This window comes from Eublepharis macularius, chromosome 5, assembly GCF_028583425.1.
Source record: "Eublepharis macularius isolate TG4126 chromosome 5, MPM_Emac_v1.0, whole genome shotgun sequence".
NCBI lineage: Eukaryota > Metazoa > Chordata > Lepidosauria > Squamata > Eublepharidae > Eublepharis > Eublepharis macularius.
In genome coordinates this window covers 60,100,243-60,126,783 of record NC_072794.1, presented here as the reverse complement: position 1 = coordinate 60,126,783, position 26,541 = coordinate 60,100,243, and the positions used below count along the sequence as shown (strand labels likewise).

The window sequence follows — 26,541 nt, the reverse complement described above, 5'->3', positions numbered from 1 at the left end:
AGAGTGTCCTTGGATGTGTGTAAGAAAGATAAGTGTTCTAATTTTGTAAACTCTTTTGGGAGAAACAGAGGCATCCCCCATATTGTTATCTCAGAACATTATAATAAGGACAGAAATTTCTCCCCTGTGACACAGCAATACTTTCTTTTGTTCTCTCTTCAGAGAATGGCTGTTATAGATGCAGTTATAAAACAGTCTGTTCAATGTCTGATGATAAATAGGGAAACATGTAACGTATAGATCATCTCATCTCACCACGTGTTCTGAATAGCTGTTGTCCAACAGCTAACAAATCTTAGCAAGGAGCTTGCATTTAAGATTCCTAAATTAAATGGGAATGCACATCAGACACTGTCACTGATGTGACTCTTCCAAAGAGATACCCCAGATTGTGGGTCAGAATGGAGATCTCTAGAGCCACAATGAAGATTATCAGACATTAGGCAATAAGGACAAAAGATTAAGAGGAGAAGGATCCACGAGCTCCAGAAAGAGTGGGAATGAACCCCTATGTACCACTGAAAAATCACTCATCTATCACAGGGCTACTAATAGCTATAGCACTGAGATACTGGTTTTTAAAATGGCTTTTTTTAAGGAGGTCAGAAAGGAACTCAGCTTTCTGTTTTCTTCTTATTGTCATTAAAAGTTCATCCTAGTTTACAAAACTTGAAGTAGCTGCAGAATTTGCATACCATTCCCTTCTCCCATGAGCCTCCAGAGACTTCCAAAGACCAGAGATCTGGTTCCAGTGTGATGTAGTGGCTAGAATGTCAGACTAGGATCTGAAAAAACCAGGTCTGATTCCCCACTCTGCCATGGAAGCTAACTGGTTGACCTTGGGCTGGTGACAGACTCTCAGCCTAACCTACCTCACAGGGTTGTTGTGAAGATAAAATAGGAGAGAGGAGAATGGTGTAAGCTATTTTGGGTTCCCATTAGGGAGCGAGGCGAGGTATAAACTAACGAACGAACGAATGAACGAACGAACTAGTTGTTCCTAGTTCTGACATGCTGAGTCAGTGCTTCTGGTATGACTACTTCCTATCCTGCAACAGTCCACATAGCATAGTGAGTTGAGTGGGAAGTGGGGACCCATGGGCCAGGCATAGCCTCATCCTGAATGGTATAGTCCCAATGAGAAAGAATGTACAAGCCACCAGAAGAGTACAGTGCATTTGGGGAAGATTGCTACGTCTCACATTCCCAGTTTTACAATAACATCAAGTTAGGAATATGAGTGTATCTCAGGCTGAAATGCCCAATCAGCAATCCAAACAGCTTTTGATCAAAGACATTAAAATTTGGTGTCACTCAACAACAAGAGTGTGATCAAGGGCTAAAATCAACTCACTAGTTACATTGACCTCTTAAACATAGATGAGATAGGCAGTAGCAGTATAAAAAAGGAACTGAAGACATACAAGCATGACTATGTCCAAGTAGGCCAGGGATATCTTTCTGCTGGATGGAGTTAAGTATTTCCATCCCACTATGGATCATAAAAGGAGTGAGTAGGACCTACTTGCATTAAGGACAGCAAGGCAAATAGAATGGACAATCCATGAAATGAGTTCATAGAAAGTGGAGCCAAGATGCCAATCTTCTCAACAAACCTGATGATGCCGCAAGTATCTTACCTAACACAGCCATAACAGTCTTCATAAGCTTCATCGGAGTCCTTCTGCGACTCATGGATCCACTAGTGTGAGGAGATAAAACATTTGTTTTCCTCTGGACGTACATGTAGATTCTTATATACACCACCACCATGATGAAGAAAACCCCCAGGTTGGAAACTGTCCAGAATATCAGGTAGCTCCTGCTGTAAATAGGTGCCAAAGAAGAACACGTTTGAATGTCACAGAGACAGTTCCAGCCCAGGGTGGGCACTGCACCCATGAAAATAGCAACAGCCCATATCAACAAAATGAAAAAAGTGACTCTCTTCTTTGTGAGGTTACTATGAACACTCATCCTCACCACGGACATGTGCCGCTCAACAGCAATTACTAGTAAGTTGGCCAGAGAAGCCGTCAGGCTGGTGTCCAGAAGTCCCTGGCGCAAAAACCACCGATTAACAGTTAATGTTTTGGACACTGGACCGGTGTTGAACATCAAGAATACATAAGCAATGCCAGCAAAGAAATCTGCAGCAGCTAGATTGGCTAGCAAATAGTAGAAGGGGAAGTGAAACTTCTTGTTTTTGACCACAGCAGCAATGACCAGTGAGTTTGAGATGAAAATGAAGAGGCAGAAGAAAGTCCCAAAGCATAAAACAATGACAAGAGTTGTCCCCGACCACTCATCTGCCGTGTGTGTCTTACTCCTGTTATAAAAAAAGTCCATGCGTTTATCATAGTGGCACTCATTCATCCTGGAGTAGGGTATTGCATCCTAGAAGAGAAAGACGAAAACGGAGGTTAAAACTTGTTGGAAGAGGAGGATTCACTGCTGTCCCTTTCCTCAGGTTTCAGAAGGGGACTAACCAAAGAGTTAGAAAGATAGAGAGGTCAGGGCACTCTGTTTACTGCTCTGACCAGCCTTTGATATGTAGATTGCTATTTTCAGGATTTCCTCATCCCGGCTTCTTCCCTCTCACTTCTTCTCTTCCTGGCATTGATCCAGGCAACATCTCTCAGCTCCCTCCATCTTGGAAGCATGGATGCAGGACTTGTCCTAACATCCATGTCAGACTAGATAGGCAGTTAGGATCTGTCCCTCCTCCTTTCCTATCAGAGTATGGAGTTCCTACAATAAAGGACTCTAATTTCCTTTCTAAGTATAAGCAAGTGTATACTTTGTTATTTTCTCTTCTATACACATGCCAGCCAATAAGGAGCCTCGTGGCACAGAGTGGTAAGCTGCAGTACTGCAGCCGAAACTCTGCTCACAACCTGAGTTCTATCCTAGCAAAAGCTGGGTTCAAGTAGCCGGCTCAGGGTTGACTCAGCCTTCCATCCTTCCGAGGTCGGTAAAAAGAGTACCCAGTTTCCTTGGGGCAAAGTGTAGATGACTGGGGAAGTCAATGGCAAACCACCCCTTAACAAAAAGTCTGCCAAGAAAACATCGTGATGCGACATCCCCCCATGGGTCAGTAATGACTTGGTGCTTGCACAAGGGACTACCTTTACCTTTACACACACCAGCTAGCAGGACCAGCTCACAACCACCTATAATCACGCTTCCTCTGCTAAACGATAGACTCTGCTAACGCCCAAACATGGAATGCTTTAATTAGGTTTATGGGCCCAACATACGACATTTATCAAAACTGGTGGAATTTTGTCGTCCCCCCCACCCAACCAATGCTATTATGGCCTAACTACATGATACACCATTCTCAGCTCCACTGCTAGGTCTTGTCAAGCAGATGTGTGCTGGGCGTTCCTGATTTTCAGGCGCATGGGGCCTGATTTGGATTGGAACTGCAGAGCACAACAGAAAGGGTCCTTAAGAATCCCTCCCCGCCCTGGTGCCATTTTTCCAATATGAAAGAGACTGAAGGCTGCTATTTGCCCTGTTACAGAGCCTACATGTACTGATGGGCTACCCTTGTGGCCCCCCTGCAGTACGCTCATGGACCCCAGGGGTTCCCTGACCAAACTATAAAGCACTGAGCTAGCTGGCTCTCAAAGCTCAAACATCAATACACAATTTTTTTAATACAATACACACTGTGGTCTTTCTAAATAGCAGTCATGCATAAAATGACAACATAGTAGCTGTGAATGCTGCTAAGAAAAATAATTTCTGTGCACACAGAATTTTACAGGAAACATATACAACCCCTAAATGTATTTTTTACAAATAAACAAGACATTTGTGGAGAAGCAGAAGGTGGCAAAGTCTTAAAATCAGCTTGTAATATATATTTGCTTACATGTGATATAATTTGGATGTTACAGAATAATTATCTTTCTTAGATTACTAGCTTTATTTATACACAAATGTCAGTTATGCAAATGTCCTCAGCGAGAACTAATTTTATCTACAAACTGTAGGCCAAATTGAGCAGGGTTATTCTCTATCTTATGTTTTAAGTGTCATGGCCATTAACATACGGACCAATACCATTTCAGGACAACTCCATGGAATTCCTCCCTCAGCTTTTGTCATTCCTCTCTTAGAGACGGGAAATCTGCTTTGATCTATTCATAAGCCTTTTTGAATAGTTCATCTTTGAAGCTGCATTTCAGAGGAGGTTCAAAAGTCACCTTTCCTACTGGCCTACCAAGCAGCGATGCTTAGAATGGCTTCTGTATTCAGCGTTGGAGGCTGGTCTGGAAGACTGGTCTGGTCTGTCACATATCTTTGAACTGTTTTAAACAGTTCTAGGAGCTTTCATGGTCTTGTAGCCATTATTCATATGCCTATTGGGAATATGTTTTTTGTAAGCCACCTTGAGCCCTTTATGGAAGGAAAAGGTAGGAGATAAATATTTTAAAAACAAACGAACTGTCATGTTTCATGTGTGCTTAGCCGTTAATAACATGCACTTATGTAAAACATTTCTCCTGAACCTCTCCAGAAAAATGTGGATCAACAATATCAAAACAATCTGATATAAAACAATAAACATTAGAACAATTGATATTAAATAATGTTAAATAATCCAAATTTAAATGTAAAAGCTTCATGACATGGAAGCATATTGCTGAACTGCAAGGCATTATCTTAAGTTAAGACAGGTGCTAACTTCTGAGAACAGCCTCAGACTTGACACAAATAACAGTCAAGGTCCTTCTTTGTCCCTACATCAAATCCTACCCTTACGCCACCATATTCGTGTCTAGTTACTATGGCTGCATAAACAACATGCCTATTGCTCATTCACTGCTAGTCAAGTCCTATCCTCTACTTGTTCCGTCAATGCTATGCTGGCAAACACGAGACGACGAGCATTTCCTGTTAGCAAGGTTAATAGTGTGAAAATTAAAGAATGAGAACATATAAAGAGCAGCCAGTCATTTAAGTAAGGGAATACAGAGGCTTAGGGAGAGGAAGAGAGGGTAATTCTAGATAAGGATTACCTATCAGCCACCAGATCTACCTTGAAACGTCCCATTTTATTCAATGGGCTTACTCCCAGGAAATGGTTCTTAGGATTGTAGCCTGAGAATCATATCTTTTGTCCATCTGTATGTGAATTTATGTAAAGCTTTTTTTCTTTATTTAAAGCTTTCTTGAGAGTCCATTCTCTCAAACATTTGTGCATTTTCTTGGACCTTAAGGAGCCACTGAAGTACCCAGCCAAGGGAGCTGAATCTAGATAGCTAGTCAGGTCTGTTGGCCCCTTCATAATCACAGTTCTTCCACAACAAGGTAACACTGGGGCCATAACTTAATGATAATGATACTCAGGGAATCCATTCTTGTGAATGGAGTTAATCAGTGCCCCACTGCATGGCCTTCTCAAAGAAGACACATACATGTAAGGTTTGTCAGTCGTGCAGGATACATAATAAACTAGCTCATAATGGTTCCCATGCAAATGTATGCAGCCACCTTTAATTTCACTACATGGCAAGCAGCCATATCTTCCATCATCCTCTGAACTTAACAGCCTGCTTGGTTCCACCAATGTAACAACTCTGATTCAGCAGGAAGTGTTTTATTTAGTTGGCTGGAGACTTATTTAGGGTACCATGTTTTAGTACTCTCTTCTCCAAAGAAACTATACTATACTATAATACAAGTAGTTTGGGTTGGGGCGAGACCTTAGACTATCTGTGAATCACAATATCTAGAAGTTCAAAGTATCGCAACTTTAAAATAAACCATTGCCCTGTATAGCAGACTGTTGTTATAGCTAGTTGGGTGGGCAGAAACAAACATAGCATTTGGACTAAAGGCTTGTGGTAAAGTATCATCTGGCATAAAATGTGTTCTATGGTGCCACTCTACACCAGGAATATTGCACTAGAAATCACTGCTTTCTTTTTCAGTGGAAGACACATTCCTAAGCGGTAAGAATTTTTTTTTTTTACCTCAGTGAAATGGTGTAGTGGTTAGTATGTCAAACTATGAGCTGGGAAATCCCCATTCTGCCATCTTTGAGTTATCTTAGGCCAGTCACCATCTCAGCCTAACCTACCTTGCAAAGCTGTTATTGTGAGGATAAAATAGAAAAGGCTATGATGTTGCAGGCTATTTTGAATCCCTAAGCGGCATATAAACAAAATCGCACAGCTTCTGTTGGTAAGGTTGGTTTGTTTGAGAGACAAAATGATTGGACCAAGATAACCTAGTAAGTTTCATGGCAAGTGGATATTTGAACCCTGGTCTCCCGAGTCCTATCCCAACACACTAACCACTACACCACACAGACTTTCCCAGTTTGTATGTTATGACAAACAGTGGTCTTCTGAGAAAAGGGAAGTGAAGCAAAGAATACAAGAACAAGGAGGAGGAGAGAAGAGGAATAGTGTACCAGCCTCCATCTCAGGCACAAACAGCCAAACCACAGGTTGGTTGCTAACATTCAATGTGCAGACATAAGCCATTATTGAGAACCGGTGTACCATAGCAGCTATAAGACTGAGCTATGAATCAGGAAGTTCTTAATTCAAATGTTATCTCTGCCATGAATTCACAAAGTAGCCCTAGGCAAACTACTTTATACGCCTCAGCTCCCCCTCCCCAGTAGTAATGGGAATTAATAATATTGATCTAACATATAATACTATTTTAAGTTATGGAAACCCTTGAAGGCACTATATGAATATAAGGTATTAGTATACCCAAACAGAGTTCTAAGGGAATACAGAATACTGTTAATGTGTGCTGCATGCAGATGTCATTAGGGGGTGGGTTGCTTTGTTTTCAAATGACCTGCCACTTTGGTGAGAAATTTAGATGATGATGATGATGATGATGATGATGATGATGATGATGATTTATATACTGCCCCTCAGAACAACTTAACGCCCACTCAGAGCAGTTTACAAAGTGTGTCATTATTATCCTCATGACAATCACCATGTGAGATGGGTGGGGCTGAGAGAGTTCAATGAGAGCTGTGACTGACCCAAAGTCACCAACCTGGCTTCAAGCAGAGGAGTGGTGAATCCAACCTGGTTCTCCAGATTAGAGTCCTGCCACTCTTAACCACTACACCAAACTGGTTCCTACTGCTCTTAGTACTGCTGCCAAACCTTCTATTGTCATTTATTTATTTATTTCAACTTTTATTCCACCCTCCCCGCACAAGTATTTGATTACATCAAATAAAAACATTCATAATAAAACTTACATCTTAAAAACACAGTTTAAAATCAACGCACAGCACAGCAGTACAATATAAAGTTAAGATATAAAGATAGCAGCCCTCAGCTAACGGAGGCAGTCGATCTGCCAATTTAAAACTAGAAGGTGGACGACTCTAGTAGGGAGGGATCCAGTCTTCCCTTCTCCTCCTCTATCCAGGCCGGTGAAAGTCTAGCCTAGCCTCAACCATATGCCTGGCAGAACATCTCTGTCTTACAGGCCCAGCAGAAAGATAGTAAATCCTGCCGGGCCCTGGTCTCACTCGACAGAGAGTTCCACCAGGTTGGAGCCAGGCCCGAGAAGGCCCTGGCTCTGGTCGAGGCCCGGCAGGCCTCCCTGGGGCCACCAGTAGTTGTTTATCCCTTGATTGGAGCGTCCTATGGGACACATACGAGGAGAGGCGGTCACACAGATACGCTGGTCCCAGTTTGCATAGGGCTTTGTAGTAGGGATGCCAGACCCCCTTTGTAGTAGGGATCCCCCGCCCCCGCTCCCCACACCCTGCCCCCACTTAACCTAACCAGCGGGAGGGCGCACACCTTCCGTGCGCGCTCCCCCGAGGCACTGCATGCTCCTGCGCACAGCCGCTGGCGGGATTGGGGCCGTTTGGCCCATATTGGGGCTGCTGCAGAGCGTAGGAGCGCTCCTGCGCTCCGCAGCACTTCAAAACGGACCCATTTCGGCCAAAATCGGGCTCATTTCGGGCCTGTTTTGCTGAGGATTGGGCCCGTTTTGAGGCGCTGTGGAGCGCAGGAGCACTCTTGTAATTTAATAGCTAAAGGTTATAAATGTCAATGGTTTTCCTATGCTCAACTTTTGGAAAGGTTCAAATTAGATAAAAAACTATGGGGCTTTGAATATGAAAAGACTGAGTTTGAAAAAAAGCTTTGTTAAAATGATAGACATGTTATTTCCAAAATGTATAAGCTGTTACTAAAATTTGAAACAGAAATAGAATCTGTGAAAGACTGTAAGGTAAAATGGGCTAAAACTTGGGTATAATATAATGATGGATCAGTGGGAAAATATGTGGGTAAAGGGGCTTAAATTCAATTTGAGTGTTAGACTTAAAGAAAATTAAGTAGTATATATCTCCTGTCAAATCAGCTAAAATTCGTAAAGGTATGTCAAACAAATGTTGGAAATGTGAGAAACAAGAAGGAACATTTTATCGTCTTTGGTGGACTTGCCGTAAAGCTAAAAATTTTGGACTCAAATTCATATAATACAAAAAATATTGAAGATTACTATATAGTTTAAACCTGAATCCTTTTTGTTGGGATTAATAGACAAACAGTTGGAAAATCAGCACGGTATTTTATTTATATATATGATTACAGCAGCAAGGCTTATGTATGCGCAAAAATGGAAAAGTACAGAATTGCCTTCAATCAAGTACTAGACTATGAAAATGAAGGAGTTAGCAGAGAAGGTCAATCTTACAGCTTTGATCAGAGATAAAACATTGTCTATCTTTTGGCTAACTGGAAACCCCTTATTGACTTTCTGTGTGAAACGGGGAATAGTGATTTGATGATTTGTGGTTTTGATTTTTAAGAAGATAAATCTGGGTGGGGGGGAATAAATAGAAAGGAGGCAGTTATGGAAAATGAATTTTGGGGGAGATTAAAATTTAAAGTATGATGTTCGCTAAAACATGATAAGTATTGTAGAGAAAAATGGAAATGAAACGCATTATTTTCTTTTATTTTTAATGTGTTTCTTTTTCTTTTTTTGTATGTTTCTTTTACTATCTCTTTCTTCTACTTCTTTGCCCTTTCTATTGGGCTTTTAACTCTATTAATAAAATTTAAAAATTCTAGAAAAAAAGTAGTTACATATCATAAAAGGGAGAGGTTGGTAGTTTCAGACTCAGATTGCATTAACTAGATTCCTTCATAGATTTCACTTTACAGCTTAGGTGTTCTGACTTCAACAGAGCACTCTCTCTTTACTTCAGACCCAGGGTCCTCCTCAGAGCCAAAAAACGCTTTTTCAGACACTGGGCAAGAATTATTCTTCTCCAAAACACATAACCTGATCATTTGGCTGAAAGGGAGTCTCCTTTCACTACCCACTTCCTCTGCCAACAACACATCCCCAGTTTTATCTTGTCTGTGTAAATCACTGCTGGCTTTCCTAAAAGTCTCCTTTAAACATAAAGCTGTCCCAGTTAGGGCAAACTTTTCCTTTTTCCTCACACAGAGGGTTGTTAGTTTGCCCCTCCTTGTCAGACTCCAAACTTCAATTCCTACAACAATTGTGTCAGTACCAATAGTTACCTTCTCATTGGCAAATCACAGAGGGGGGGAACAACCTGTCAATCATTCTCCCTTCAGGCAGGTTTTTTTTAACCCTTTCCCTTCCACTCTCCGGGTGCTGCACTTAGTAAACCTTTAAAAGCCCATTTCGTCACATATGTCCAGCAACTGTAGCTTCACCATTAATTGGCACAGATCATCTACTAAATACACAGTAAGATGTTAATACATTAACAAGAACTCCTAGCACTGTTCACAAACACGCACATTATTGTATTATTTGCAGAAATTAGCACTGTTTAAAAACAAAGTGGAGGGAGAAGCTACATCTGCTGATTTAAGGAGCATAAGGATTAAACTACAGGCTAGGTCCGTATGTGTCTAGAGAGAATGATATTAGCACCAAGTCTTTTTTCAGAACATAATCATTTGAGCCCTTGAGGCAATGTTTTAATGTGCTTAATTACAGCTTTAGAGTCTTTTTCTTCCAGTGTATGTATTTACAACACTCATATCCCTTTCCTTCTGCCACTCAGGGGAAGAGACGGATAAAGTATAATTAAATTTTCATCTTTCTGTTCTTTAGTTTGCAGAACATTTACACTTGGCTGAAGTCAACTGATTGAGTAACTCAGGACAATCCCAAGCCTCCACAGAATTATTGGAAAGGTATTTGCAACTGCTGACAGCCAGATGAAGGGCCCTCACTGTGAGTCTTCTCTGCTTGTCTTCCAGTACTACCATCTATTATATTTACCCAGCTATTATATTTACCCAGTTAAAAGGTTAACTTGAGTAAGAGGGAAAAATGGCTTTTTAACCATGGCAAATCTAGCCATGATAGATTCCCCTCCGGGCTACTCTACTTCAGCTGAGTGCGAAATACACCCTTAAATTTGGCAAGCAATGTACATGGAGGGGAGTTGGTCTTTTAGCATCAGGTGAAATTCAGCATACTACTACAGAGCAGAACCTAAACAATTATTGGCCCAAAATTGGTAATCCCATAAATTATGCCTGGCTCAGTCCTTCCCACATATCTCAACTCATTGTTAGCCACTGTAAAAAGAACAAGCTGCCTGTTCCAAACAGACACAATGTACTTGCTTTCATTCTTGGCTCTAGATTCCAACAAATGTTCACTAGAATTCCCATCTTAGGATTCTTTCTTTTTTCCCAAATGCTCAAATGTGCATAGTTTTGAAATATCTACAAATTCTTCATCCTAGTCACACATTACATACAACTGGTTGTCACTTTTAAAAATCAATGGATTATGAAGACAACTCTGAGTGGAGCAAAGGAGGTGTGAGGCAGACAGGAGCAAACAAACTAATAAATGAATCCTAACTTTAGATGTATGTTGATGAATCTGAATTGGGAGTTATGGAACAGAAAAGAGATGCTGGGGATGTGGTGAATAGCTCAAGGGAGCTAAAACAGAGGAGATGAAGATCTTGGGTCGTCCATGAAATGCAAGTTTTCTTTAATGGCAAAAGATCCATCAACAGCTATTGGTCATAATTTTGAACGGATCCCACATGTTTGAAGACAGAAATTAGAATACATCTGAATGTGGGTTCTGGGAGATAACAGAACGGGAAGGTTCTGGTCCGTTTCCCTGCAGTGGATTTTCCAGGGCATCTGGTTGGACATTGTGCAAACAGGACATTGGATTAAATGGACCATTGATCTAATCCAGCAGGACTCTCTTTCTGTTTGCTCCTCATTGTTCACTGATCAGAGCAAGAGATTTTCCCTCCCATGTCATCCCAAATGCCCCTCCCTGATCTGTACTAGCATGAAGGAAGTGATCCAATTTATGAAATGAGCCTCTTCGTATAAATCTGCTACGTGGAACAATGTGGAGCATTTCCACACATCGCACCAGCTGGCAACAATACTGGGGAAATCGGATGTACTTCATTTAAAAGGTACTTCTTGTTGCAAGGGTTTTAGAGCTTATGCTGCTGTTTTAATGCCCTGACAATTCTGTGTTCAATGCCAGGCGCACAGCTATGTAGAGGCACTAAAATTAGGGATCATTGTCCAGATTGTGTTGTTCAAGGGTTATCAATTGCAAATACATCTGTGAAAATGCTTCATTTCCACATAACATGTGTGCCAGTCAGGGCCAGTTCCAGGTTTTTGGGAGTCCTGGGCAGCAAGTGCTCAGGGGCCCCCTATGCCCACTACTAGTCTTGTCTTCCTACCCTCCCACTCGTGTGCCCCCATCTGCCTTTGTATCCTTCCTTTGCTCACTCACAAGGTCTCCCACCACCTGCAGTCAGAGCTGCCCTCACTGCCTACATACTATTTCCTGGATGATGCAGGGTGGTGGGTGCAGCTAGGAGTGCCACTGCCATGACCACCAAGAATGCCAATGCCTTGTGCACCACCCACACGCCCTTCTACAGCAGCAAGAGGTGGCATATGCAACAGGGAGCAGAGGTGAAAAAGCACTCTCAAGCAGGCAGAGGAAGGGTATGGGTGCAGGCATCAGAAGAGGTACGTGAGTAGGGAGTCAGCAGCAGGAGGCATGGACCCTGGCAGCTGCCCCACCTCACTATTTGCTGATGCTGGCCCTGGGGCCAGGATTAGATATGCTGTAAATGCTTTGGACCCTTGTAGGAGTAATTCACCCTACACCTTAATGTTTTGCTGAGCCCCAAAACCAACAGTGACCAGCTTGGTCTACTGCTGTTTGTGTAGCTCAGTTATTGGCTTTGTAAAATGTAAAATAATCCATACTAGAAGTTTTCTTCCCTACTGAGCTGTTTGTTCAGTAATTGATTCCTTAGAATCCAGACAATGTTGCTCTCAAGGCAGCGCATCTTGGTAATTTCCTCACTGTCCCCCTCTTGTTTTCCTTAACTCCTGGCTTATAGAAATTTATTTACTTTCTAACACACTTGCAGTGATATTGCTTCAAGTATTTATTTTGATTTTACTTCATTTATATCCTGCATTCTCCCCAATGGGACTCAAAGCAGCCTACATCATTCTCATCTACTCCATTATTTCCTCACAACAATCTTAAGAGGTAGGTTAGGCTGAGAGTGTGTGACTGTCTCAATAGGTTTCCCTGAGAATGTTTAGTCCCTATAAATAGACATGGGCACGATCTGAATTACTATTTCAAAAAAAACCCCGATTTTGGCGTTTGCGCCATCGTGACTCAGCTAATCGGTTCCGTCCATGGCAACCGATCCAGCAGTCGGGGGTTTGCTTGTTCGGGACTTGATCGGATATATTGGTTTCTGTTCGGAATTGCAGACACTCTGGCACCAGTAATTTATTCCCAGGGCAACGGAGTCAGGGGCCGCCTGCGCTGTTCGCCTTTCCCTAGGACAAGGGGCGCGCGGGCAAGCCAGCTGCCCCTTGTCTTGTGGGGCAGGTGAATGGTGCAGGCAGCCGCCGAGCCACTCACACTGCTGCCAGTTCCGCAGCGCACCGGGACAGCTGGCTTGCTGCGTGGGCGGGGGGGGGACCCAGGAGCGCGTGCGCACAAGAGCCTGACTACAGTTGCCCTGGGCGCTGGCAACCGTAGATCCGGCCCTAGGAATGGAGGCAACTCGTTGCTGGGTTAAAAACTCCCCCCCCTCTACTCTGTGTGTGTGTGTGTGTGTGTGCGTGTGCGCGCGCGCGCGCGCACGCGCGTGCGTGAATGTCCCCTCCCTCCCTGAAGGGAGGCGGCTCATTGCCACCTCCCCCTGCCCGCCGGGCCTGGCGGCCGCTGCCACCATCCACCATTCCCATATCGCTGGAGACAGCGGGGCGCCCTCCCACTTTGGCCTTTCCAATTCCGGATCGGAAATGGGACTTGATCGGTTAGAATCAGTGGCCTGGGTTCAGCAGCAGCCTGGATCCACGAACGGCTTAATCGGTATTTTTTTTTGGATCGTGCCCATCTCTACCTATAAACTGCTCTGCTTTTCACCTATTCATGCACTTGAAAAGGTTCTGTAACATATGCATCTGACATAAACATACTCCACCCTTCAACACCACCATTTTAGCCATAAACATAGCACTGTATGGGTCATCCTCATGGTTTGTGAGGTGGGAAGCTGGTGTTAGTCTTCATATATAAGCACCTTGGAGCAGTAGAAAGCACTTGCATTTTCACTGCTCATTTTTAAAAAGCAGGGATACAACTGCATTAAGAAACCATGATGTAATTCAAAGAAAACAAGCAGCAGCATGAAGGTGAAGGAGCAAAGAATGTTGAGAAACGACATGCACACATGAAACATAAAGACAAATACTTTGGTAGGGATTTAATTATGTTCTTGTTAAATTAATCTGGTCATCTTTATAGCTGATCATGAACCATTAACTCTTCACATAGTGCAACAATACAACATGCAATCCAAGTGGTAGTAAAAAGGTTTGAAACTAGATCTCTCTTGCTGAGTGCCTGTTTGCAAAAATAAAGGCCTATTTCTTTAGCACCAGAACATCCAGGCTTAGTCTAGAATGTCTCAGGGGACAGAGAAAAAGTACTACTCATCCAATAATTTTTTTTTTAAAAGAAAAAGTACTACTCTTGTGCATTGGCCTCTGAAAGATTTTTCTATCACTGGTAAAAAGTGAAGAGACAAAACATTTCTGGGTTTCCTGGCTTTTATGTAATATGTCTTAAATTTTCAAAGAACTAGATCTATTAGGATCGGCCAACTCATTTTTGTTTAAAAAAATAGTTATTTTATTTTTAAAAGATCAGGCCATCTGGTAAAAAAACAACTGAAAATAAATTAGAGATAAAAAGTAGTGAACATTCATTCATCATCATGGGATTTAGAAGTTTCTGGGGCATCATTAAAGAAAAGTTTGGCTTTGCTGTTTCATACTACTGGCCTGGAAACATCTCAAGCAGCACAAGCTGAACTAGCCCTTCGGAAACTCTGTGAAAAACATACAAAAGTTCTATCTGTGGAGTACTCACTACCCCAAGACCAGTTCCAACTTCTAGCAATGATCAAGCAAATACATGTTTGTGGCTGCAGAAGTGAGCGTTTCGCAATATCTAAACTCTGTACTCAAGATGTTAGAAACTGCTAACTGCTGTCATTAGTAACCACTAACATTGAGGTTATTTTTCTACCTCTCGTACACACCTGTCTGCGGTGAGGAAATGTTCTCCAGTGAAAGCCTGCTGTTTGTGCCTGCCTACTGATAACTGTAATACTTCAATGCTTCCTAGGATAAGGTTTCCTTTGCAAAATCTCATGGGGCATTTTTACCTCAATATCTAGCATTTTAAAAGCACTCCAACGCCAGAAGTCAATTGATTTCAGAGGCTGTCTTATGCTGCAGGTGCTTCTCTGTTTACTTAAAGAAAAGTCGAGAGGCTGTACGTTGGGGGCATAGCAGATGACAATGTCCCCCAAGTGCAAAGTTGTAGAGTCACATCTCTATGCAGTGTGTCTCAAAAGCGCAACTGGAATGAAATTTCCCCCCAGATTATGATCAAATAATTAGTATGATGTGATCATTGGGGTATTAATCTTATCCTGGAAAAGCCCATGTTCAAATCCCTGCTGAGTCATGAAACGCCCTGGGCCAGTTAACATCTCAGTCTAACCTACCACTAAGAGTAATTGTTAGAATGAAACATGAGGATGGACATATATGAAGAAAAGGCAGGATAAACAAATAATAAGCACAATGGCCAACTCCATACACCTTCTTTGTGTTAACATAAATGGGAACACAAGAAGCTGCTTTGTAATGCATGAGACTGTTGGTATGTCAAGCTAAATTTATTTATTTATTTATTTATTGCATTTCCAGACCGCCCTCCCCGTCAGACGGGCTCAGGGCGATGTAACAATATACAATTTGTAACATACAGTTTAAAAACAATAAAAATATTATAAATAAACATTAAAACACTATCCCACATACAATAAAATTTCTTGATTGGCAGAATAAATATTTACAGCATTTTAGGCGCAGGGCTTGGCTCTTACATCATGCCCTGTGCTACTTATGAGCTCCTGCATGGGTGGTGGACAGTCTTCAGTGGTATGGCCGGCGAGGACAGCCTAGCCCCCACCAAATGCCTGGCAGAACATCTCCGTCTTGCAGGCCCAGCGGAAAGATAACAAATCCTGCCAGGCCCTAGTTTCCTCAGGCAGACAGTTCCACCAGGTCGGAGCCAGGACCGAAAAGGCCCTGGCTCTGGTAGAGGCCAGATGGACCTCCCTGGGGGCCAGGGACCATCAGCAAGTGCTTATTAGCTGATTGATATTGTCCACTTGTAGTAGTAATGATATCCCAGGGCCTCAGGCTGAGAAATGTGCCTCTTTCCTTCTTCCGATACCTATCAGAGAGCCTTTAACTGGCAATACCAGGGATTAAACCTAGAATCTTCTGCAAAACACGTGTTTCCCCTTAAACATATACAGCTGCCTTATACCATGCAAGCTCATTGGTCCCTTTTGCTCAGCACTGTCTACTTTGATTGGAAGCCGCTCTCTAGAGTATCAGGCAAAGGTTTTTTGCCAGCTGTGCTCCCTGGATGTCTGTCCACTGCAGATGCCAGGGCTTCATCCAAGGATGACCTGAGTGTGAACCATTTCCCTACTGAACTGTAGCTTCACCCACTCAGCTGGTACTTCAGATCTGAGGAGGATATCATCTGACCAGTTTCTGACCACATCCATTCTACTGGCTTCATTCTTACCAGAACATTATCAATATGTAAGCTGCAAAAATCTGGAATCAATTTCCCAGCACAAGTCTGGAGTGTTTTTTTAAAACTTAAGTGCTGTACACATTAATAAGCATTCATAGTGTGAGCTGCTTTTCCTGGAGCACTTTCTCTCATGATGTCCTGGCTTTTATTATTGGTGTACCAAAGCTTAGGTACAGAGTCTTTCCTCATTTAAGGGCTATTTTCTAAGGATCAAACTAGATTTAATGGCATCCACAGATCTGACTTGTAGACACCACCACCATTTTATAGCGATTTAAAAATGCTACAAGCGCTTGATCCTGATCAAGCCCACAGCATAGTGGGCTGAGGCACTCTTGTCCCATCTCCTGCACAACTTTTCAAGTGCCAAAACAGCTGCAAGGGTATGTGTGGCCATTTTGGCAACTGAAAAGGGGGAGGGGGACAAGAATGCTCCAACCTACCACAGAGCAGGGTGGGCCCTCAAACCTCTTTTAAATCACTTCAAAATGGTGACAGCATTCACTGTTGGACCGATGGATGCCATCTAGTTTGGCCTTAAGAAATGCACTGAACATGGACTCTCCAAATGAAGTTGTTGGACACAGAAGCTTATGTACAGCACTACACAGTTTGCTGTGGAAGAACCTGTACAGATATCTTCGGGAATGGAGAAGACAAGAAATGTATTAAATTGTCCACACACACACTCTGTATCATCTCAGCTCCTTCTTTAACAATTGTGAACTACCCAGGGCTTTTTTTGAGGGGGAACGCTCAGGAATGGCATTCCGGCAGTCTAGAATCTGCCCACGTGATTCCTTCCTCCTTTGGCCCCGCGGGCTCTGCAGAGGAGGCTAAGCTGCTTTGAGTTCATTCTGCTTTTTTTCATTCCTCTGTGAGTGAGTGAGTGAGTGAGTGAGTGAGTGAGTGAGTGAGTGAGTGAGTGAGTGAGTGTCTGCAGAGGAGGCTAAGCTGCTTTGAGTTCATTCTGCTTTCATTTCATTCAGAGGTTTCTGTGTATGTGTGTGCTGCTCTGAGTTCATTCTGTTTTATTTTCATTGGGGGAGTGAGTGGGTGGGGATGTGTGTGTGTGTAATGCTTTGAGTTCATTCTGCTTTCTTTTCAGGGGGTGGGTGGGGCTGTGCATATGCGTGTGTGTCCACGTGCATGCATGCGTGCATTGCTTTCATTCTTTTGTTGGCTGAACTTGACATTGTTATGGTTCCCACAGCTTTTGAATGCAGATTGGTTTTGTGTTAGTTAAATATATCAGTTATGGTTATTTGTATTAGTTGAAATATCAGTTATGGTTATTCCAGTTTTATGCAAGGAATGGATAGCTGTGTCCAAGTCACAGAAGGCTTTCATCAATATATTAATCAGCATATAGGTGTTCTTATGTCTTAATAGCTGTAACTCAAATGGTTCTCCCCACCCTCAGCTGATTAACATCACTGAAATTGCAGTAGACATATGGGTGTTAAGGAAGTTTTTATGAATATTGTTTGTCTGGGCCATTGGAATATTTATGAGCATTTCACAATGTCACAACTGCTTATCCATTGGTAAGGTAGAGTTGGCAGGCAACAAAAAAAAGCCATTTTAAACTAAGTATAGATCTAATGCAACTAAAGTTGAGTATCTAATTCTGATTTGCTCTAGTAAAGCAAAACCCTCCCTGAAAATTTGAAAATTCAATATTCATTAGATTAGGAATTTCAGACTCTGGAATTTTGAGAAAGAATTTTGGATTTTTTTTTTATGCTGGCAGAGGGAGTCTGTTAGAATTTGGATTTGTGAGATGGGTTTTGGATTTTTAGAGGCCCCCTCCTTCTTGCATATTTTAAAATATGGTTCAAAAGAAATGAAATGTTTGGGAAAGGGTATGGAAGATTTCACTTTTTGCAGAGGATACAGAAAGGAAAAAAAACCCTTTCTCAAAATAGTGTAATTACTATCTTACTAACATTTATCTTGCCGTAATGCATTGTGCTGGCCTGGGTTCTGAGAAGCGGTGTCACTTCCAGGAGAGACGTCATCACACATTTCCAGGAGCGTACACGCACTTTGCGCATGCACATGTGATAATAGAGAGTTCTACCACCTCTTTTCCAAGGAAAAAAGCCCTAGAACTATCACAAAAAAATCAACAGAAGCGACATACACACTATTATAACAAGTGAAACAGTATATGGGTATTTTTCACGGTATTCCTTTCCAATTTAAAGCTATCTCTGCCATGCTAAAATCTGTTAAGGGCAGACACCAGTAAATCTCCAGTTACCACAAATTTAGACTCTAGAGGCTTTCATAATTTAAGATCTTCTAAAATTATGGCTTAGAAAGTCTATACATGGTGTCCCAAACTAAAATCATCACAGCAAAGCTTTCATTTAAAGACTCCAAGAGAAGGAGTCTAAAGAACAAGTTGGCAGCTCAGCCTGTAATATCGAAACAATCTCATTTAAGTTAGTACAAAGCTTTTTGCATCATTTTTAGACTTTTCTGCAGGCACAGGTTAGTAGATCTCCACGCCCATCTGCTGCTACTGTCAGTACAGAATGCTTTCCTTCTTAACTTTCAAGGGAGTTGTCTATGTGGATAGACAACTATTGCAAGCCAGTATGGATTACTGGATAAAGTTTGGCCTTGGAAAAGTCATGTATCTATCAGCTGATGGACAACCAGAGCCTCAGCATCCAGCACATACAGAGATTTTGTTTAACTTATAAAAACAAGAAAACCTTTAACCCGAGAAACACAATGCAATATAAATGAATCATCATCACTTCCCCAGAAGCAGCCATGTTTCTGATTTGTAAGGACAGAAGCCGTTTTTGGTGTGCAGCAAGTAGCCAAATCTAGCAAAGGTGTTCTGTATGCAGAAACAAGGTTCCAGGTGTATCTTCTCAATTGGGAGCATAAACGGCTGCTGCAAGGAGATAATTTAGTATTCAGCTGAGGAGTGCATACATGAAATAACCTCCCTTCCTCATCTTTCTCACACCACTAGAGACAAAAGGGGTAGCAGGCACTGAACTCAGGACAGGCCTCTCTCACCTGCTCCGAGATTATCAGAACAGAGCTACTGACTTATTTGGCTTCTGTAGGGTAGAATTTGAAGAGCAAATTGCTAGACATAGGGGCTGGATCCAAACTGCTGGGAATAGAAGGAGTTTATGGAAGTACAGCTTCCTTGCATTCCCACTTTCCTCAGCAGCCTCAAACCTCCCCCCCCCCCGCAAAAAAACCCCCAACACTACTGCAATTCAGTTTACTAACCTCCAGGAGGGGCCTCGGGTTCTCCCAGAAGTACAACTGACTTCCAGACTGTGGAGATCAGTTCCCCTGGAGGGAACAGCAGCTTCACAGGACAGACTCCACGGCACCACGCACGTGGTGAGCAATCTTCTGTCCCCAAATTCCACCTTTCCCGGGCACTGCCCCCACACCTCCGGGAATTTCCAATGCTGGAGCTGGCAACCTCATCAGGGAAGGAGACCCCCCTAGACAATAAAGCATATAAGGGACAAGGATGGGGAATCAGCCAAAATTACCCCTCTGCACTTTTGTGTTTTTGCCACTTTGCTCACACAAGGGTGCATTCTGATTCTCCTGTATTGTTCCCTTATTGCTGCAGGTCCTTCTGTCCAGGAGCCATACCAGTCAAGAGACTCCCCTGGCCCTCAGAAGCAGCTTTCCGGGGTGCTGGAGAATCCTATGGGAATTTTAAGGTGGGGAAGATGCACTTCGACAAGCTCCTTTCATTCATGGGAGTCTGGTTTCAACCCATAAAAAGTAGTCATATAATTTTCTTTAAACGGATCAGAAGAAGAAAACCAGTTAGAAGGGCAATGCCACTTTTAGATAATAACAAATATTGTAGGGGGCGGGGGGGCAGTACACTGAATGGATTATTTGTACTAGTGTTTATCGAAGCGTATGTTGTAAAGATATACCCGAGCCACTGCCTATGGCGAATGTCTGTAAAGAACTCAGACAAATAGAAATGTTAAGAATATGTTTTAGAAGCAACTAACAAATTAACAAGGCAATCCTAAACATAATTACTCCTTTCTAAGCCCACTGGTTTCAATGGACTTAGAAGAGTTTAACTCTGTTTAGGATTAGAAAAGAGCAAGAGTCTGGTAGCACCTATTAGACTAAAAAAATTTGTGAGTCGCAGCTCACTTCTTCTGTTTAGGATTGTAATGTAAAAGAAACAAGTCACAGGAGCCAGAGAGGTAACTTCTTACTAAAAATCAGCCTCCTTACATGAAAACTGGAAGGTAGCCAGCATAATATTGATTTAAAGTTACTGTTTCAAGAAGCATCCAGGAAGTTATGGATCTATCAGTACAACATCCATCCCAACAAACCGATGTGGACAGTGTTATCAAGGAGTCATAGACCGTTAAATGTACAAAAATCAGCATGAGTAAGTCATTTAGAATTACTTTAGAGTGTCAACAAGCATACAGGTAACAATGATTCGGTAGATTTTATGGGTTGGATCCAAATCTTATTTACCATCAGCGGAAGATTACACAACGTAAGTCAGTATGATCAACAGTGGGGACATTCAATAAACAGCACAATAGGATATGCAAATACAAATGTGCAGAGATCTGAAAACATTCAGAAATGTGAAAAAGAGTGGAAACAATGCTGAACAATCATAAGCATTTAAATGACATGTTCAGTGATACAGAAATTACCTAGTAGAAGCATACAGTACAGAAACAGACAGTACACAGTAGTATGGTCTACATACAGTCCCTATCTCTTTACCAGTGCATCTCTTTGAACCATTTCCTTACAGTACAGCTCTCCTACCTAGGTAAAAAAGCCCTCCTGAATAATTTATTGTTGCATAATCTGCAGAAAACCAGGAGAGTGGGATCCTATCTGACCACATCTGGCAAGGCATTCCATAAGGTGGGGGCCACAACCGAGAATGCTCGTGTACAGGCAGTTGTTGATTCTGCCCATATGCAGGGCTGCACCTGTGTACTAGAGCCCACTTCTTCAGTGCAATGGGCTCTAGACCACAAAAACTTAAGCCAAAATAAAAAACATCTTTAAGGAGCCACAAAGCTCCTGTTGATCTTCACCAAACAACCACATGGATGCCCTGTAGGTTCTGCTTAGGAACCAGCAAAATGCAGAGATTTAATCTTAATGAAGCTGCCATCTACTACTGAGTCAGACTACTGATCTGATATTGTCTACTCTGGCAGGTGGTAGCTCCTCAAGCAGACGTCTTTATCAGCACTGTCATCAAAGTGCCTTTTAAGCTGTAGATGCTAAGAACAGAACCTGGGATCTTCAACATGCAAAGCAACTGCTCTGTCACTGACCTATGGCCCTTTAATCCAATACCAGCCATAAAGATTTTTTTTAAGTGGCTAGAGTGGCACATGCTTCATGCTTCATTAATACTCAAGCCACCTCAGTGAACTAGACACACACACACACACACACACATTATGCTGCCCTCATTTCAGCAGCTGTGTGTGTCTGCAAGGGACCCCAACAATACCAACATTGTGCCATATGCGTTTTCAAAGCAGGAGGAGATCAAAGTGATTTGTGACCTTGGAAAACCATAAGCAGACTTTCTGAATTTGATTACAGTGGAATGAAAATAAAATTGAGTCCAACCTAGACAAGTATAGGATTTGTGTTCGGCTGCAGGCTATTTTTTTATTCCTCTTTTCGGTGCACTTCCAATATGCATATAAAAGAAGAGAAAAATAACCCAAGATTGTACACAAGTCGTTATAATGGCCAACAAGCCATCCCCAAGATCCTGAGTATGTTCTCCACTGTATTGTGTATGGAACGAAATGTCCAGAATATTGTGGTTTTCGCATCCCACAATTTGGAGAACAGAGTACCTAGCAAAGAAACACAAAACTCAGTTTTCATTTTTAAACATCATGCTCCTTTCTCCTTTTTCTGGACTTATTTTGGGATAACTAATTAGGATATACTCAAAAGACCAGTTTAATACAGCTAAATAAATGGGGAAAAGTTAAATGTGTATTCCCATTATGGGGGAAATGGCCATGTTAAACAACCCTAAATCCTTTAGTTGGTAGAATTTTCCACCAATGGAAACAATTTTTTACATATGTACAAATCTTCTGCGACTGGCAACAAACAAGTGTAAATATTTGGTCATGTGACCTATTCTGACAGCTGCTAACAGTACAACACGAACTTAAAAATCTGACATGGAAGCTCTCCCCCTCCAATCTGAACAGAAGTGATGCTGGGAGAAGGTAGGTTTAAACACCATTTTCCTGATGCAAGCTGATATTTGTGCCATGAGAACAAAATGCAGGTGTTTTCTGTATGACTTGCCCTGCAGGGCAGGTAGCAGAAATTTGCACCAGGAAAATGACACAGGGGGATGTAATCCTACCCAATGACATGATCCTGATCCAATTCAGGGGTCCCTATGGCTGTGTCTAATGAAAAAGAACATGCAGGGAGATCTGATCACTGATGTCTATGAGCCTTACCCAATTTCCTCCATATCACTAGAATTTATGGAATACATAATCTTAGTACGGAAGGATAATGGGAGAGCAAGTAATTAAAATAACTTATTTTTCTGTAAAAAAAAAAAAGGTATTGCCTGGATTTAACAATGCTTTTTAGAATTAGTAATTTAAAAACAACAGGTGCTTGTGTGAAACCAGTTGCATGGTTATGTACTTACCTGGATCTGATGTCTAGTAGAACTTAAGTACACTAGACGAGATGACAACATATCCATGTATTTATTAAAGAACTGTCCCACTTACACAGAAAGAATGCTGTGTCAGGGGTGTGTCTCTCTCTTTTTAACAGCTAAAAGATAGCCGTGGGGTGAAGAATGCCGATTCTCCCCCCCCCCCAAACTTCCCATAGCCTTGTCTTTAAACATTTCTGTCCCCATATCAAGCTCAGTTGAATAAAAAATTATTGCGATGACTGACAGGGCAGTAAGTTGTAGGATGAGGGGAGAATGCTGCACTCTTCATCTATGTACTCCTGCTCCTAAAATGGACCTTTTTAAAAAGATGATCAAGGCAGATACACGTTTAAACACATGGATCTGCCACCATCATGACTAATTTTGCCTGCATACCCAAGGATTAGTACATGAAATTAATACACTCATGGATTTCCAGAGACAACTCTATACCCCTGGCCATCAACTACAGGATGTTTTACGGGATACGGCACCTGAATGGGCTTTACAGGGGCTCTTTATGGGGTTTTACTGTTGTCCAAATGTACATGTGCATATAACAAAAAAACAGAATTAAAACACACAGACAAACCCATCCCTGATGCAACCCCAAATTTCTGAGCTGCTGGGGCCAGCTGAGAAGCCGCCATCTCTCCAAGTCTTTCAGGAAGCTCATAAAGCCCTTATATTCAAAAGACTCCACAGCCGTAATTGCAGACTTGAGGGTTGCATTTTCCAGATAGATTTTGCTGCTGTTTGTTTTTAAAACATCTGTTATTGTTTCTTGTGTTTTTATACCTTGCTGAGTTCTAAACATCTTTGAGCAGTATAGATGGACAGCCACTTGCCTCTCAGTAGTTGTTTGTCTACAAGGCTCAATGACTTTAAAATCAGTTTCCTCATCAATGCCTCCTATGAATCACTCACCCTCCCAATCAGCAGTAAACAGACTGGATTATAAACTGTCTGTAGGCATAAATGTTATCTTAACTCCAAATTAAAATAAGTAACATGGTCAGGGTTAGCAAGACAGCTGAACTGGATGTCTCTGTAAAATACGTTACAGGGCTAGATGAGAAACCTCACCCTAAGAAAGCTGTTTCTTGAAAGAGCCGCCCTCCCTTTATCGCAAGGGAGGTCTGTGATAAGAGAAGAACCAAGTCCTTCGCTCCTTATCTAGGCCTGACAATACAATAAGAATCCCAGCTCAATTGTACTCTGTGATTACAGACGATTAGATTGGAACTGTGCAACTTACCCAGGACTGGCTCCTGGTTCTCAAAAAGCTCCCTTCTGGCTGCCTGGGCGCTTCTGCAAACTTGCTTCCCTCGCCTGGGCAATCCTGCAGAACGCAGTGCCACTCCCCTGGCTGTAATACTACCCATCTGGGCTGGAAAAAGCGATTTCAAATCTTTCAGTCCCTGCACAAGCCAGGCTCTTCTTCAGTTCTACTGCCCGCTAGTGAGCCTCTCTCATTCAGGGCAACCCTGTGTAGCTACTTGCGGACTACAGAGAAGCAAGAAAAGATTTATCTGAACTACACAAATCCCTTCTCAAGTCCAGGCACACAAGCACACACTGGCGGCACGGTCTTGCCTCTGTTTGGAAAAAGCATTTCGACCGAATGCGTACTCGAGGCCATGAAGCTTTTACGTTCGAAACCACACACGAGAGAGAGAGAAGAAACACTTCTATTATTTCATCGTAATAAAAAGGCTAGGAATAAACAGTTTACTCCAAAGCAACCCCATCAGGACCAAGCACGTTCTTGAGGAAACAAGGTACAAGAACTCATATCTACTAGAATCTGGAAGCTCCCCGGAGTCCGAAGCAGAACCCACATACAAACTAACCACTTTCGTGCAGACGCAAAAACAAACGGACCCGGAGCAGCTCGATGACAGCCGAGTGCGAAGGGGCCAGGAGACGCGCTTGACACCCTCCCTCCGCCCCCAATTAACTTTGGTTTAGGGAGCCATTGCTCCCTTCCTATTCCGGGCCAAGCGCACGTCCAGTTTTTTTTGGGGGGGACTGCCTGCACCCCAACTGCCACCTCCAGCCCCGCGCTGGAAAAGCTGTGCCGGGACTCCTGCCTCCTTCCTGGCGGTGAATGGGGCTGAATCCGCCCAGCGGGCGCCCTCCCCGGTCACTCACCACTCCTGCTCAGTCGCCTCCCCGCATAGCCGGCATTAGACCGGCCGGGCGCCGCGCTCTGCTCTCCTGAAGGCGGGACGGTGCACTGCAGAGGCGCCCCGAGTCGTTTGGCGGCAGCCGGGGCAGTTCGACTGGCTAAGTCGGGGGCGTGGACCGGCCTCTCTCCAGCGCTCAGGGAGGGAGGGAACTGAACTTCTGTTGGGCCGGCTCCGAGGCGCCCTCCCTCGGTCGAGGCGCCTCTGCACTTGGAAGGCAGCAGGTGCCGGGATGCATTTACTACTCAGGGCTCACAACAACCCTGAGCAGGAGGGCCAGGCAGCGGTTTTGCAAGCCCTCTCCTCCTATGCCGCCGTGCCGGGTCAGGCGGCCTCCACAACTCGCGGCCTCAGCAGCCGGCAGCGCCCCCTCCTGAGCTGCCTTTGCCATTTGTCTCCAGTCGCTGCTTGGCCCTGCCGGCAGGGGGCGCACACCTCCTTCCTTCCATGCGGCCTCCAACAAGCCGGGCGGGCTGCAGGTAAGGCTGCTAACCTCCTCGTGGCAGACGGAGTTCTACCAGAATTACAGCTGATCTCCGGACTACAGGGGTCAGTTCCCTTGGAGAAAATTGGACCTTTGAAGGGTGGACTCTTTGGCATCACCCTTCTTCCCTTCCCCTACCCAAACCTAGAGTTGCCAGACCTCACTGTAGAAGATCAGAGGGCAGGCTGGGGTGGCTCAAGGCATTTTGCCGTTTCGCATATGTTGCCAACCTCCAGGTAAGCATTCCTGGAATAATTTCATACGTGCACCTGTAAAAGAGAAGAGAAACCACATAATAGCAAGAAAACAGTAAAGTGAACACCTACCTGCAGAGACTTACCTTACTTACAGCCACCCGTCATAGGAGTATGCATTGCCAGCCAGATGTTCATGAGCCTGGAGAAAGTGGGAAGCTGAGTAGCTTCTGATTAGTACATAGTCTTTTGTAGATAAGAGTACGTTAAATGAGTGTATGTGAAAAATTAATTGAACGTGAACGTTCTTTATAGAATTTGTTCTGGCTGTTGATTACCAAGAGTAACAGCCTTGAGGACTATGTATTATCTTGCTGCCAATTATAAAGGCTTATATTTTGATATTTAATATTTATTATATTCATTGACCTCATAGAACAGTGCACTTTAGTGGTTAATGGTGTAGTTAAATATTCAATCAACATTCATAATGATTTGGTACTGCACACTTAAAGTATATAACTGGTAATTGTGGCCACAGAAAATCTAGTATCTTTCTACAGCTTATTCCAGTTCCATGGTGCCCTTTATTTTTGTTTGCTTTTTAACTTCCAGGTACGGCCTAGAGATCGGGATTTACAGTTGATTTCTGAAGTACAGAGATCAGTTCTCCTGGAGAAAATGCTGCTGTGGAGAACAGACTGTATGTTATTA

The 26,541-nt window shown here is 42.9% G+C and overlaps 1 protein-coding gene across 3 annotated transcripts in view; it reads right to left on the bottom strand.

Moving 5' to 3' along the window:
- Positions 1 to 25,221, bottom strand: part of LPAR3 (lysophosphatidic acid receptor 3) — a 52,056-nt gene extending 26,835 nt beyond the window's left edge. The window contains exons 1-2 of one of the 3 annotated variants that reach the window (XM_054981680.1): positions 25,115 to 25,221; positions 1,641 to 2,397 (exon numbers count right to left, since the gene is read on the bottom strand). In XM_054981680.1, the coding sequence (XP_054837655.1) occupies positions 1,641 to 2,376 (736 nt within the window). In that variant the 5' untranslated portion in view covers positions 2,377 to 2,397; positions 25,115 to 25,221. Of the gene's footprint in view, positions 1 to 1,640; positions 2,398 to 4,234; positions 4,258 to 24,218; positions 24,255 to 25,114 lie in introns of those variants that run through there. The other 2 variants (XM_054981681.1, XM_054981682.1) reach the window with 2 other exon arrangements.
- Between the last annotated feature and the right edge of the window lie 1,320 nt (positions 25,222 to 26,541).